This window comes from Hordeum vulgare, chromosome 5H, assembly GCF_904849725.1.
Source record: "Hordeum vulgare subsp. vulgare chromosome 5H, MorexV3_pseudomolecules_assembly, whole genome shotgun sequence".
Lineage (NCBI taxonomy): Eukaryota > Viridiplantae > Streptophyta > Magnoliopsida > Poales > Poaceae > Hordeum > Hordeum vulgare.
In genome coordinates this window covers 507472747-507486895 of record NC_058522.1, presented here as the reverse complement: position 1 = coordinate 507486895, position 14149 = coordinate 507472747, and the positions used below count along the sequence as shown (strand labels likewise).

Below are 14149 nucleotides of genomic sequence, written 5' to 3'. Positions count from 1 at the left end.
AAAGTTGGGCCTTGCCAGACCAGCTTTAATCTAAAACGAATTATCAAGGGGGTCCCCATAACAACCCCGATCGTGTTAGGAGCGCTCATTTATGAACATAACACCGGTAGCCGAAACTAAGGGGGCAAAGGTGGAACGAAACACCAGGCTAGAAAGGCCGAGCCTTCCACCTTTTACCAAGTATATAGGTGCATTAAATTAAATAGCAATTAATATGGTGATATGACAAGGAACCCATGTAATCACATGGAAGCAACTGCACCTGCAACTAGCAACGCTAACACAGGGTTAAGCAAGCAGTAACATAGTCAATCAGTGGTTTGCTAGGTTGAACAGGTTGAAGGTTTCATGGCATTGTTGAGAGGCTGATATTTAACATGTGGTAAGAAACGAGACATAAGCGAGAGAAGCGATAAAACTAGCATGGCAATGATAGTAATGGTATCTGGGGAAATGGTCATCTTGCCTGAGATCTCGCTTGGAAGAAGAATGCCTCCGTGAAGCAGATGAACCGACGTAGTCGAACGGTTCCTGACAATCCGACACGCTTGCGGAACTCTATCGAAACGAAGCAAACCGGAAACACAAATCAACACATGATATACACCACACGATGCACAACACATATGATGCATGAGCAGCTGAAAACATGCAAGTCACGGCCTGACAATTCACACAAATAGACACTACACATTAAGTGAAGTTCAATATGCAACGAGTTGCATATTGACAAAACTCCACGTTTGTTATTTAGTTCTATCCCGATTAGGTACTCGGCAATATTAAAAGGTTGTTAACATGGCAAGGGGGTGAAGCGGGTGAATCTACGAGTCATTCTAGTCGGTTAACACGGGGAACATAGAACGGAGCTACGGTTACTAGAGACACACAACACAAGATAATATGCCATGTATGCGTCATGCATGCAAGTTAGAACATCGCGACAAGAAGAGAAAGAAGGATATGTCGCCACGGCGAGCGAAAGGGAACCCTGGCGGCAAGACGAAAACGAAGCCACGGCAACGTTCCTATCCCGATAACTCGTCGAGATATCATGCCAACGTATAGGGAGCGCGTGCGGGAACGCTAAATAAAGATGGGGTGATCCCGTTACCAGGTTCCCACGTGTCGGGGCACGACAGAAGAGGGACAACGTGCAACTGGTGTGGCATCTACAAAACGGACAACATCACAACTCATACAAACATGCATGTCTAGGTTAAAGATGAAATCACAGGAGGGAAAAAAAAGAAAAGAAACATAGGCCGAATTGCAACATACTGCAGGAGCCGAGAAATCTAAGTGTGTGTGTGAGTGCAAAAAAAAAGAAAAAAGAAAGCATGGCAAAATGAGAGCTACGTGGGACTTGAACCCAGGATCCCTTGGGTGGAGACTAGGTGCACTAGCCAGCTCGGTTACACACTGAGCCTGATATAAGACAGTGTTTTAGACTGGATGAATTAGTCCATGGTGCAGGTCAACAAAAACTAGCATATAAATAAGTGGGCAAGCTGGGATTCGAACCTTAGATCCCATGGGTGGATTCTGCCTGTGCTACCAGCAGACTAATGAGCCATCTGCTAGCATACATAGACTAGAAAGTAAATAAACATAGACAAAACTATTCCGCTGGAGAGGGAAAAAATGCATGAAAACGTATGTATCATTGGGGACTCGAACCCAACATCTCGCAGGCGCAGAACTGCTGCAACAACCAACTAAGCTAGAATCTAATTGTTGACTAACTAGTGCCAAAATAAACAAACTACACTTGCCAGGATGGATCTACCAAATAAACACGATTCAGCTATGGGGAAGTGCTCACAGCGGGGAACAGGGAGGCCATGGCGGGCTAGGCAAGCTAGGTCGCTGGCTAATGCAGGTTAAGCCGAGGTCATGGCGTGCTCCGGCGCAGGAGGCGCGGCAAGTCAACGCGAACGGCTCCATGCTCGCTTGAAGCAGACGGGGGGGGGGGGGAACTGGCTCTGATCGTCTCCCTGAAGTACAGAGGCGCCAACAGGGATGCACGAGGATGGGCGACGGGGCGGCATGGGTGGGGCAAGGAGGCGAGCTTGAGTCGGATCCGGAGGGTCTTGGCATCGCGGATCCATTCCCGGTGGTGGCGGCGGCTGGCGTCGCGAGTACGACCGAGGGCGAGCTCCTTGGGGCGGCGGCCATGGAGGTCTGCAGATAAGAATTTAGGAGAGAGATGAGGCACAGAGAGAGAACCAGAGAGAGGAATAGAAGGAAGAGAGCAGGGAGACAGAGAAGGAAGGGACCCGGATCCAGCCTGGGAGCTCCGGCTGCCGGGAGCTTGCCGGAACGACGGTGGTCATGGAGGGTGCGGGCACGAGGCAGTTGCCTCGATCCAATTTGGATCGAGCGCTGCGGGAGGTCGTGGAAGGTTCCCTAGGACGTCCCATCTGGGATCCAGCGGTCCAGATCGAGCCGGGCTTGGTTGTGGTGGTAGGCTGGTTGGTTGGCACAAAAACTGAGGAGCGGTGCCGGCTAGGGATGGGACAACCCTCCTATATTTTAGGGTTAGGTGCTATATATATATATATATATATATATATATATATATATATATATATATATATATATAGCTGGGTTAGAGATAGGTTCATTGAGCCCTCCGATTTAGAACGGGTGATCGAGCTGATTAGGTTAGGGGGTGCAATGGACAAACCGAAGACGATTTGCGGTAAAACAGGGTTGATCCGGATCCAACGGTCACAACCGTGGTTCGGGTTCCGGGAGGTTTTCGGACTGAGCCGCGCGTAGGGTCGATGCACTGTGCAGAGGGGCTAGGCGGAGATGAGAGGGAAAACAGGCACCCGACAACGTATTTTTAAAATACCGAAAAACGTCCGACGATAGACCGAATACGGTGCCGCTACGGTCGACCGTTCGGGTACCAGACGGAGTCCGATCGCGACGAAATTCGACAGGCGGCCTATCTATATTAAAATAAGACCGCACGTCAAATCTCAACCCGAACAGAGAAAGTTTTACGCACACTTTAAAAACATGGATTTGACGATGCCGCGGGCGCGTGCGAGTGCGACCAGGCTCAGAACGGTCAACGACGAGAACCGACAACTAACAACGGATGCAAGTTTTAAAACTGGCGGCAATGGAGATGCTGATGCAATTCATATGATGCGAATGATGCGATGATGATGCGACCAAAGAAAATAGACATGCGATGATGAATCTTCTGGAATGTCGGTCTCGGGCTGTCACATTATTAGGCAATCAAAGAACTCAACTTTGATTTCAAACTTGCCGGTGAGAAGAGGTTATTTGACATTAGCTCGCTTGATGAGTGGAGAACTCAGGCATATGAGAATGCCAAGATGTTCAAAGAGAAGGTTAAGAGGTGGCATGATAAGAGGATACAAAAGCGTGAGTTCAATGTAGGTGATTATGTGTTGCTATATAACTCTCGTTTAAGATTCTTTGCAGGCAAGCTTCTCTCTAAATGGGAAGGTCCTTATGTTGTCGAGGAAGTATATCGTTCCGGTGCTATCAAGATCAACAAAACGGAAGGTAATTGTCCGAGAGTTGTAAATGGGCAGAGAATCAAGCATTATATCTCACGTACTCCCATAAATGTTGAAAGCAATATCATCAATACCATAACTCCAGAAGAATACATAAGGGACATTTATCAGCCTATTTCAGACTCCGAAAATGAAGAGGTATGAGATTCGGTAAGAAAACAGAGTCCAAAATGTTCCCCATAGGAATTTTTCCGTTTTGGAATATTTGAAAAAAATACAAAAATTGGAAGTAGTCCGAAAAGTGCGCGAGGAGGCGACAAGCCTGCACGGCGCGGGCCCACCCCCTGGCCGCGCCGTGAGGGCTTGTGGCCACCTTGTGCGCCTCCCGGACTCCGTTTTCGTGCACGGGACTCCTTGTGGTCTGGCAAAAATCATTATATATACTTCCCTTTGGTCTGACCCCTGCATCATGCAGATTTCCTCTGTTTTTCGTTTCGAGCCTGTTTCTGTTGCAGATCTAGATTGCCATGACTTCCCCAAAAGCTCCTAAGGACAAGATCCTCGAGAAGGTCATCAATCCCTACCTCACGGAAGTGCTGCAACACCCTCAATCTATCGAGATGCGTGAGGGGGTGTTGCACATCCGTGATGTTGAGGGGCCTAAGAAGACCGGAAGCATGGAGACGAGGCTCGAGGCAATGGAGCAACAAGTCTTCAAGTGCCAAGGGATGGTGGAGCATGGACTCACCGCCAACCACATGATGATCACGGAGTTCACCAACAAGCACAGTATTGATGCCAATGACATTGGGAAGCACCTCTCCAGGCTCTATGACAGGGCTGATCAACTCCAGGGCCAGATCATGACCTGCAGAACCAAAACTGTGAGTATGAGTATAGATTTAAATCAATAAGGTTGGCTGCAGATTTGAGGATTCCGGAGACTCGTTCATCTTTCCTTGGTGGAGCACCTATGCCTTGGAAGACGGAGGATCAAACTCATGCTGCAACAACTCCACCACCATCACCACCAAAGGAAGACAACTTAGCATTGGTATGGGAAATCCCCTTGGCTTTTGCCAAGCTTGGGGGAGTTGCCCCAATATCGTATCACCATCACATCTTTTGCCTTTACCTTTGTTTTAGTTTTCCTTTTCAGTTTTCTTTCTCTCTAGTAGTTTAAAAGTCTTAGTGTTTTAGTCTTGAGTTTTTCTTTGTGTCACCCCCGATGTATTATTGCTCGTGAGCCATATAATAAAGAGTGTCTTAGTTGAAGGGCTTTGCCTCTTGCCATGATCAAAAGAGTGAGAATAGAACAAAAGCATGAAAGATCATGTAATGGTCTTATGGGAAGTGATGGCTTCACATGTAAAAAGAATGAGGATTGAAACTTGTTGAGGGTAGGCAAACGTAGACCTTGGTCATTGTTGCAATTAATAGGAAGTGATAAGGAAGGAGAGGTTCACATATAAATATATCATCTCTGACACCATCTATGATTGTGAACACTCACTAAACTATTACATGCCTAGAAGTAGAGGTTGGACAAGGAAGACAACGTAATGAATTGTGTTTTCTTGGCTCTGAACAATGTTATATGATTAGAGATCCCTTAGCATGTGACGATTGCTTCGACCTCATATTAGCCAAAACCTCCCGCACCAAGTAGAGATACTACTTGTGCATCCATAAACCTTCAAACCAGTTTTGCCATGAGTGTCCACCATACCTACCTATGGATTGAATAAGATCCCTCAAGTAAGTTGTCATTGGTGCAAGCAATAAAAATTGCTCTTTAATATGTATGATCTATTAGTGTGTGGAAAATAAGCTTTGTACAAACCTGTGATGAGGAAGACATAAAAGCGACAGACTGCATAATAAAGTTCTTTATCACAGGGGGCAATACAAAGTGACGTTCCTCCGCACTAAGAGGACACGCATCCAAACCTCAAAAGCGCATGACAACCTCTTCTTCCCTCTGCGAAGGGCCTATCTTGTACCTTTACTTTTTACCCTTGAAAGAGTCATGGTGATCTTCACCAATTCCATATTTTTCCTTTGTCTTGGCCACCGTCATATGCTTGGGAAAGATCTATATTCATATGTCAACTTGGAGGTAGGCATTCATGAATTATTATTGTTGACATTACCCTTGAGGTAAGCAGTTGGGAGGCAAATATAAGCCCCTATCTTTCTCTGTGTTCAGCTGAAGCTTTGATCTCGTGAGTACCACGTGAGTTGTAGCAATTGTAGAGAACGAAAGAATGATTGAGTACGTGGATTTGCCTTACAAGCTCTTACTTGACTCTTTCTGATGTTGTGATAAATTGCAATTGCTTCAATGACTAAAGGCTACTAGTTGTTACCTCTCGGTAAGGTTCTTGATCCATGTTTTACTTTGTGAAGTAATTATCACTTTAGCATGAGAGATTATATGTTGGTATTGCTCTTCTGAGCTTGATCGTGATGCATGCATGTTCATATCTTGTTTTGCCGACACCTCTCTCCCTAAACATGTGGACATATTTATGGAGCTAGGCTTTCGCTTGAGGACAAGCGAGGTCTAAGCTTGGGGGAGTTGATACGTCCATTTTGCATCATGTTTTCATGTTGTTATTTATCGCTTCTTTGACTGTTATTTCACTTCACGGTACTATTCTTATGCCTTTTCTCTCTTATTTTGCAAGGTTTACATGAAGAGGGAGAATACCGGCAACTGGAATTCTGGCATGAAAGTGGAGCAAAGTTGAGATACCTATTCTGCGCAACTCCAAACGCCGTGAAAATTAACGGAGATTTTTTTCCCAATATATAAAAAATATTGGGGCGAAGAAGCGCCAGAGGGGCGCCAGGGGGTGGCCACAAGCCTGCACGGCGCGACCACCCCCCCAGGCCGCGCCATGGGGGCTTGTGGGCACCCTGCTGGCCCACTTGCCCCCTCTTTTGCTATATGGAGGGTTTCGTCCAGAAAAAAATAAGACGGGAGCTTTTTCGTGGTTTCGCCGCCGCCACGAGGCGGAACTTGAGCAGAACCAATCTAGAGCTCCGGCAAGACGATCCTGACGGGGAAACTTCCCTCCCGGAGGGGGGAATCATCGCCATCGTCATCACCAACACTCCTCTCATCGGAGGGGACTCGTCACCATCAATATCTTCATCAACACCATCTCATCTCCAAACCCTAGTTCATCACTTGTAACCAATCTCCATCTCGCGACTCCGATTGGTACTTGTAAGGTTGCTAGTAGTGTTGATTACTCTTTGTAGTTGATGCTAGTTGGATTATTTGGTGGAAGAGTTTATGTCCAGACCCTTGATGCTACTCATTACACCTCTGACCATGATTATGATTATGCTTTATGAGTAGTTACTTTTGTTCCTGAGGACATGGGATAAGTCATGCTAATAATAGTCATGTGAATTTGGTATTCGTTCGGTATTTTGATATGTTGTATGTTGTTTTTCCTCTAGTGGTGTCATGTGAACGTCGACTACATAACACTTCACCATTATTTGGGCCTAGAGGAAGGCATTGGGAAGTATTAAGTAGATGATGGGTTGCTAGAGTGACAGAAGCTTAACCCTAGTTTATGCGTTACTTCGTAAGGGGCTGATTTGGATCCACTAGTTTAATGCTATGGTTAGACTTTGTCTTAATTCTTCTTTCGTAGTTGCGGATGCTTGCGAGAGGGGTTAATCATAAGTGGGATGCTTGTCCAAGTAAGGGCAGTACCCAAGCGCCGGTCCACCCACATATCAAACTATCAAAGTAACAAATGCGAATCATATGAACATGATGAAACTAGCATGATAGAAATTCCCGTGTGTCCTTGGGAGCGTTTTTCCTCCTATAAGACTTTGTTCAAGCTTGTCCCTTGCTACAAAAGGGATTGGGCCACTTTGCTGCACCGTTGCTACTTTTGTTACTTGTTGCTTGCTACGAATCATCTCACCACACAATCACTTGTCACCGATAATTTCAGTGCTTGCAGATATTTCCTTGCTGAAAACCACTTGTCAGATCCTTCTGCTCCTCGTTGGGTTCGACACTCTTACCTATCAAAACGACTACGATTGATCCCCTATACTTGTGGGTCATCAGCGGCGCCTCCGTATCGTAAAACGCGATGAATCCTTCTCTCTGATTTTTTCTGGGCAAAACGGAATATATAGAGCTGAGTTTGGAGGCGGTGGAGCCTTGTGGGCCCCACAAGCCTGGTTGGTGTGGCCTGGGGGGGTGCCCGCGCCGTCTGGGCTTGTGGCCTACTGGCTCACCCCCTCCGGTGGATCTTTGCGCAAGTATCTTTCATTAATTCCAGAAAAGTTCTCCGTAAATTTTCAGGACATTCCGAGAACTTTTATTTCTGCGCAAAAACAACAACATGTCAATTCTACTGAAAACAGCGTTAGTCCGGGTTAGTTCCATTCAAATCATGCAAATTAGAGTCCAAAACAAGGGCAAAAGAGTTCGGAAAAGTAGATACGACGGAGGCGTATCAACTCCCCCAAGCTTAAAGCCTTGCTTGTCCTCAAGCAATTCAGTTGACAAACTGAAAGAGACAAAAGAAAAACTTTGACGAACTCTGTTTGATCTCGTTGTTGCAACTATGTCTAACTCATATCTTGAGTTTCAGCAAGATCACAAGCAAACCATATAAGCAAATGACATCTACACTACTAGGAAAAGGGCTATAGATGATATAGACACTAATGGCGCACCAGACAAATAGTGCGCCACTACTATATAGTAGTGGCGCACCATGTGCAGGTGTGCCATTAGTGTGATGGACACTAACGGCGCACCACGCACTCGGTGCGCCACTACTATTTTTTTTGCAAAACTAATAATGGCGCACCACCAGCTGGTGCGCCATTAGTAACCAGGGTTACTAATGGCGCATCTGTAGGTGGTGCGCCACTACTATAAATTTTTTTTTGCAAAACTACTAATGGCGCACCACCAGCTGGTGCACCATTAGTAACCAGGGTACTAATGGCGCATCTGTAGGTGGTGCGCCACTACTATAAAAAAATTATTTATTTTTTGTTGCAAAACTACCAATGGCACACCACTAGGTGATGCGCCATTAGTAACCAGGGTTACTAATGGCGCATGTGTAGGTGGTGCGCCATTAGTAACCTGGGACCAGCTAGATATTTTGGGTTACTAATGGTGCATATGTAGGTGGTGTGCCGACCCCCCGCACCCTCCCCGGCCCGCTCCACTGTCGCCGTCGACCCCCCGCACCCACCCCGGCCCACTCCACCGCCGCCGCCGACCCCCCGCACCCACCCCGGCCCACTCCACCGCCGCCGCCGACCCCCCGCACCCTTCCCTGCTCCACCGTCGCCGACGACCCCCCTCACCCTCCCCCGCTCCACCGCCGCCGAGCACCCCCCGCACCCTCCCCCGCTCCACCGCCGCCGACGACCCCCCGCACCCTCCCCTGTCTCCTCGCTCGGTTCCCCCGAACGGAATCGGCCGAGCGCACCACGCACCCCTCCCTCCCCCCCGAGCGCCATTGCTATCCAAAAAAAATATTACTAATGGCGCACCTCTCTCGGGTGCGCCATTGCTATCCAAAAAAACGATTACTAATGGCGCACCTCTCTTGGATGCGCCATTGCTATATAAAAAAAGATGGACATGACTACGCAGCGGCGCCGCATATTCGCGTCCCGTGCGGCGGTTGTAGAACCGTTGATTAATGCTAAGAGTCTGCGAGCTAGACTCAAATGACCTGCTGGGCCCAAATCGCCGCATGCATCGGAAAAAGCAAGTGTCGCTTTCAACTGCCCAGACCATCCATGAGGTACGTGGATTCCAGAATAAAATATCACGAGATTCGGGTCGTACCAATTTACACTCATACTAGCAACAGTATTGCATTGGTAGTGCTAAAATAGGTTGTCTATACACATATGATGCACTTGTGCTTACATGTAACCAGATTACAAAAAAAAACTTGTCAGATTACAAAGTATTTGGCTATCAAATTAAAATGATTAGTTGTGTCCTTTGTTGCGAGATTTTAAACATGTTTAGTTGTCATATTATAATTACTTAGTTGTCAAAATTAAACATGTATACTTGTCAAAATTATAAGTGCTTAATTGTCTAGTTTAAAATAGCTTAATTAGTTGCATACTTTGTTGCCACATTATAAATATGTTTAGTTGTCATATTATAATTACCTAGTTGTCAGAATTAAACATGTTTAGTTGCCGAAACTACAAGTACTTGATTGTCTATTCTAAATAACTTAGTTGCATATTACTTTGTTGCCACATTTTAAACATGTCTAGTTGTCATATTATAATTAACTAGTTGTTAGAATTAAATTTGTTTAGTTGCCAAAATTACAAGTAATGGGTTGTCTATTTAAAAAAACATAGTTTCGAGATTTATAACGTGTTTAGTTGTTATATTACAAAATGTCAGGATTGATTTATTGTGTTTGGCGTTCAAGCAAGTTTTAAAATAACTAATCGTGTGTAATATAGATTTTCCCCAAAAAATTACTAATGGCGCACTGTACGGGATGCGTCATTACTAAAAAAATCTAATGGCGCACCGCTCGGGGGTGCGCCATTGCTAACCCTCTCTCCCTCTGCCCTCGCCTCTCCTCTCCCAAATCCAACCGGCCGGGATCTCGCCTCTCCACTCTCTCTCCACCCCCACCCCCTCCTCCGTGCACCAAGGTCGTCCGCCACCCATCCCTTCCGCCACCCATCCCATGCCGCCGTTGGTGGCCCTCGTCGACGCCGCCGAGCTCTGGCGCCCCGCGGCCCGCGGGGCCGGTGGCTGGGCCACCGCCGCCGCGCTCCTCCTGCTCCTCGTGGCCCACCTTTCCGTCGTCCTCGTCCGCCGCCGCCGTCTCTCCACGGGGCGCAACCGCCGCCGCGCTCCTCCTGCTCCTCGTGGCCCACTTCTCCACGGGGCGCAACCGACGTGGCCTAGACGAAGAACTCGGTACCTGCAGCTGTAAGCGGCCTTCTGGTTCTCTCAAGTCCCTTAGGTTGTCCGAGTTCTATGCTAGTGGATGTACTGTAGGTTTGTTGTTCTAGTCCCTTAGGTCAATTTATTACTGTTGCTCTTGGTTCGAATGGACTGTAGATTTGTCCCTCGCGCATCGCAAAAACTGATTACCGGCGGATCTCATGGCCGCCGCATATGAGACGATGCCACAGCGACCCGCCCCGCCGTCGCCGTCCTACATGGCCTCACTCATGACTCATGTCCAGTAGGCGACGACGATGTACATTGCACAGTCCTCTTACAATTATTATTCATGTTAAGGGTGCCCTCTGTTCTCACTTCTGGGGTCTAGAGATGGTGGCGTACACTGCCGAGTTATCTTACGATTCTGTAGATTTATCAGTGATTTGAAAGAACAAGTACATTAGCGGCATGCTTAGCCTGTTAGCGTGTTAGCCCTCGGTTCTGATTAGGTTCCGGTGTTTGGTTAGTGCCTCCAGAAAGACTTCTCAGATCTGGTAGTATATCGTAACTATTATCTCTGCTATGGTGCAGAGGCCGTACGAACTGGTGATAATATTTCCTTCTTGTTTTTCTATCTTGGAGGATTATCGTTTATGCAGATGGTGAGACACAAGTTTTATGGGTAATTGTGATGTCACACCCTTTTCACCTTGGAGATCTGATGCATGCTTGACAATATCCTTCGCTATTTCGTTTTGTTGCTGTTTTTGATTCGCTTGGGGAGAGATGGGGGAAAAATGCCCGCTCTTTCTGCCGTTTCCATAGATTCATACTACTATTACAACAACATCGCATTCCTTGGACTGGGAGCTGTCTCTGCTCACCACATTCACTGGACCTAACCTAGTGGTTCAGCCTGATTTTGAGATATTGTCCCCTTGAGCACTTCAGCTCACCATAATCCCCAGTACTAATGTTTTTGCACCTGTAACCGGGGGACTTGATTTGCTCTTGATCTACGGCGCCGTGTTCTCGCCTCGCCGCGAAAATGGAATGAACGAACCATACGGCACGACAACAATGGCCTCCTTTCCAGTTCCAGAGAGCAATGTGTTTGTTTGCTGATACTATAACCTTTATTTTCCTGCAGAAGCTGGATTTCAAGTTCCCCCTGACGGTGTCCTGCGTCCACTTCATATGCTCCTCCATCGGGGCATACGTCGCGATCCACGTGCTCAAGGCGAAGCCGTTGATTCAGGTCTAGCCCGAGGACCGTTAGAAGAGGATCTTCCCCATGTCCTTCGTGTTCTGCATGAACATTGTGCTCGGGAACGTCAGCATGCGGTACATCCCGGTCTCCTTCGTGCAGACTATCAAATCCTTCAGGCCAAGTTTGGACCTGATTATTTCCAACCTAAGCAATATTTGCAGTTCATGCCTGAAACATGCTTGTTAAGGCATACAAGACTACACAATTTAGTATTGCCTACATGTTACTATCGCAGTGGATATTACCATAGAAAACTTTTGCATCAGAAGCATCATCTACTTCCCTGTATTCAAAATATCTCACTGTAATCTTTCCATTCTTAATCATCAGCGCATCGACAGACAAGCCAACCAAGCGTTCGGCTAGATTTCCCAGATCAGCATCTTCAGAACAAAGACCTTGCTCAATCTTCTGAGGGACACTCCCAAGAAATGCTTCTAAATCTTCCATTGAAGAGAATGCTGAAGTGTCCTCGTCCACTTGTTTCTCCACTTTGTTGCAATCTGCTTCATCCACTGGTTTGTCAACTTTGTTACAATCTGCTCCATCCACCGAACAGTTGACATGAGGAGTCACATACTCCTCTGAGACTTGAAGGTTTGCTTCTCCTTCAGCCAGCATTTCAAAAACCGCAGCTTCTTGGATGCAGTGCCATACCTGCTGAAATACAGGTCTTCCAACTCCACCACTGGCATGAAGTACCGCACTGTCTATTCCTGTTCACAAAGAAGAAGTAGAGTTGTGGTGTTGCTGCCTATTAACAACTTTTCGACGATTCCGTGTCATGCAGTTATTCTGCAGTGCTTGGTTTGGAGCAAGCACTTTGAGTGGCGCATATGGGCTTCGCTGGTCCCGATAGTCGGGGGGGTCCTCCTAACCTCAATGACAGAGCTTAGTTTCAACATTTTTGGTTTCTGTGCTACCATGATAGGCTGCCTCGCCACGTCTACAAAGACCATCTTGGCAGAGTCCCTGCTCCACGGATACAAATTTGACAGGTACATGCTCATCTCGTTGTGTAATTTCTGATGCTTTAGCGACTGGTGTTGTAACTTGTATGGCATTCTCAATTTTAAAACATTTTATCTTCTTTCTTACTAAAATGATACTAGATCAAAAGATTTAGTTCGTACTGTAGTTCTACTGTCAGGTTCAGTCCTGTAACTTCTTGCCTCTGTCAGATGATTTATTAAGTATTCTCTGTTTCTACAGCATTAACACAGTATACTACATGGCACCTTTTGCCACCATGATACTGGCTCTTCCAGCAATGTTGCTTGAAGGAGGTGGTGTAATTGACTGGTTCTACACACACGACGTCTTTTCTTCGCTGATTATCATCCTAGGCTCAGGGGTGCTTGCATTTTGCCTGAACTTCTCCATCTTCTATGTGATCCATTCGACCACCGCAGTGACTTTCAATGTTGCTGGCAACCTTAAAGTAAGACCATCCTGGACTATCTATGCTTTCTTCCCATAAGCTTCTCCTCTGTTTCTAAAACCTGCACATTGTGCTGTAGGTTGCCATTGCCGTGTTGGTTTCGTGGCTGATCTTCCGGAACCCGATCCCCCCAATGAATGCAATCGGATGCGCAATCACGCTTGTCAGTTGTACTTTCTACGGGTATGTGAGGCATCTCATCTCCCAACAGAAGGCTGCTGCCCCTCTTGGGAACCAAGGAACGAACTCGCCGAGAAGTTGGGTGGAGATGCTCCACCTTGTAGGTGACAAGGAAGATAAGGTCTAGCAAGGCAGTACTCCCATACCCAGGACCCGTTCATTTCAGTGGTTGATGGTACATTACGGTTTGGCACACAGATGCTGAGTGAGTTGAGGGATGCCAGTAAATTGGTATGGGGGCAACACTTTTGTGAAGCTGCATATGTTGTACTCAGGCGAACTGTGAGGGTTTGTTCAACCCCCGGACGATTCATGCGATTAGGATGGTGCTTCTGCTTTCTTGTTTTGCTGCCATATGTTTAGACCCTGAACTGCTGGTACGAAAATTAATGGCATTATGATGCGAGTCATCTCCGCATTGAAATTCTGTTGCACATTATCTTTCTGTTGCACAATGACCCTTTGCCCACGTGAAGTCAGATTGATCTTTTCTCTCAATGTAGGAACTGCATCCATGCCTCCAGAATGGCCGCACGGCTATCATCAGCGTCGTCGATATAATAACCGATTCTTCTGAGAAAGGACTTAAGGTATTTCTTCTCAGAGTGGATCTATATTTTATGAAGAAGAATTAGTGGCCCAATTCCAAATATTTCGTCATGATGAATACGTATATAGTTACTTAGTTTGACATGTTTAAGTAATTAGAAGGGTGCGAGGTGGCATGGTAACCATAGTGCAGCTAAAGTAATTTTTAAGAATGATCTTTTTTCGTAAAAAATTACCCATAGTTTATGTTGGAATTT

At 46.5% G+C, this 14149-nt stretch overlaps 1 protein-coding gene and 1 pseudogene across 1 annotated transcript; both read left to right on the top strand.

Annotated features, from left to right (window-relative positions):
* Positions 1-2032: 2032 nt before the first annotated feature.
* Positions 2033-13938, top strand: LOC123397059 (UDP-galactose transporter 1-like). Its single transcript, XM_045091756.1, has 6 exons — positions 2033-2182; positions 10212-10494; positions 12513-12720; positions 12935-13163; positions 13243-13720; positions 13847-13938. The coding sequence occupies exons 1-5, from the start codon at positions 2033-2035 to the stop codon at positions 13468-13470; spliced, it is 1098 nt and encodes a 365-aa protein (XP_044947691.1). The 3' UTR covers positions 13471-13720; positions 13847-13938.
* On the top strand, positions 11103-11182 carry LOC123400589 (annotated as a pseudogene).
* Positions 13939-14149: the final 211 nt, after the last annotated feature.

Bases quoted from the DNA above. Each gene is read 5' to 3' on its own strand.
- LOC123397059 (XM_045091756.1), top strand. From the start codon at position 2,033: ATGGGCGACGGGGCGGCATGGGTGGGGCAAGGAGGCGAGCTTGAGTCG. The intron at 10,495-12,512 runs GTAAGCGGCCTT...CGTGTCATGCAG, and splicing joins AGAACTCGGTACCTGCAGCT to TTATTCTGCAGTGCTTGGTT. The intron at 13,164-13,242 runs GTAAGACCATCC...ATTGTGCTGTAG, and splicing joins ATGTTGCTGGCAACCTTAAA to GTTGCCATTGCCGTGTTGGT.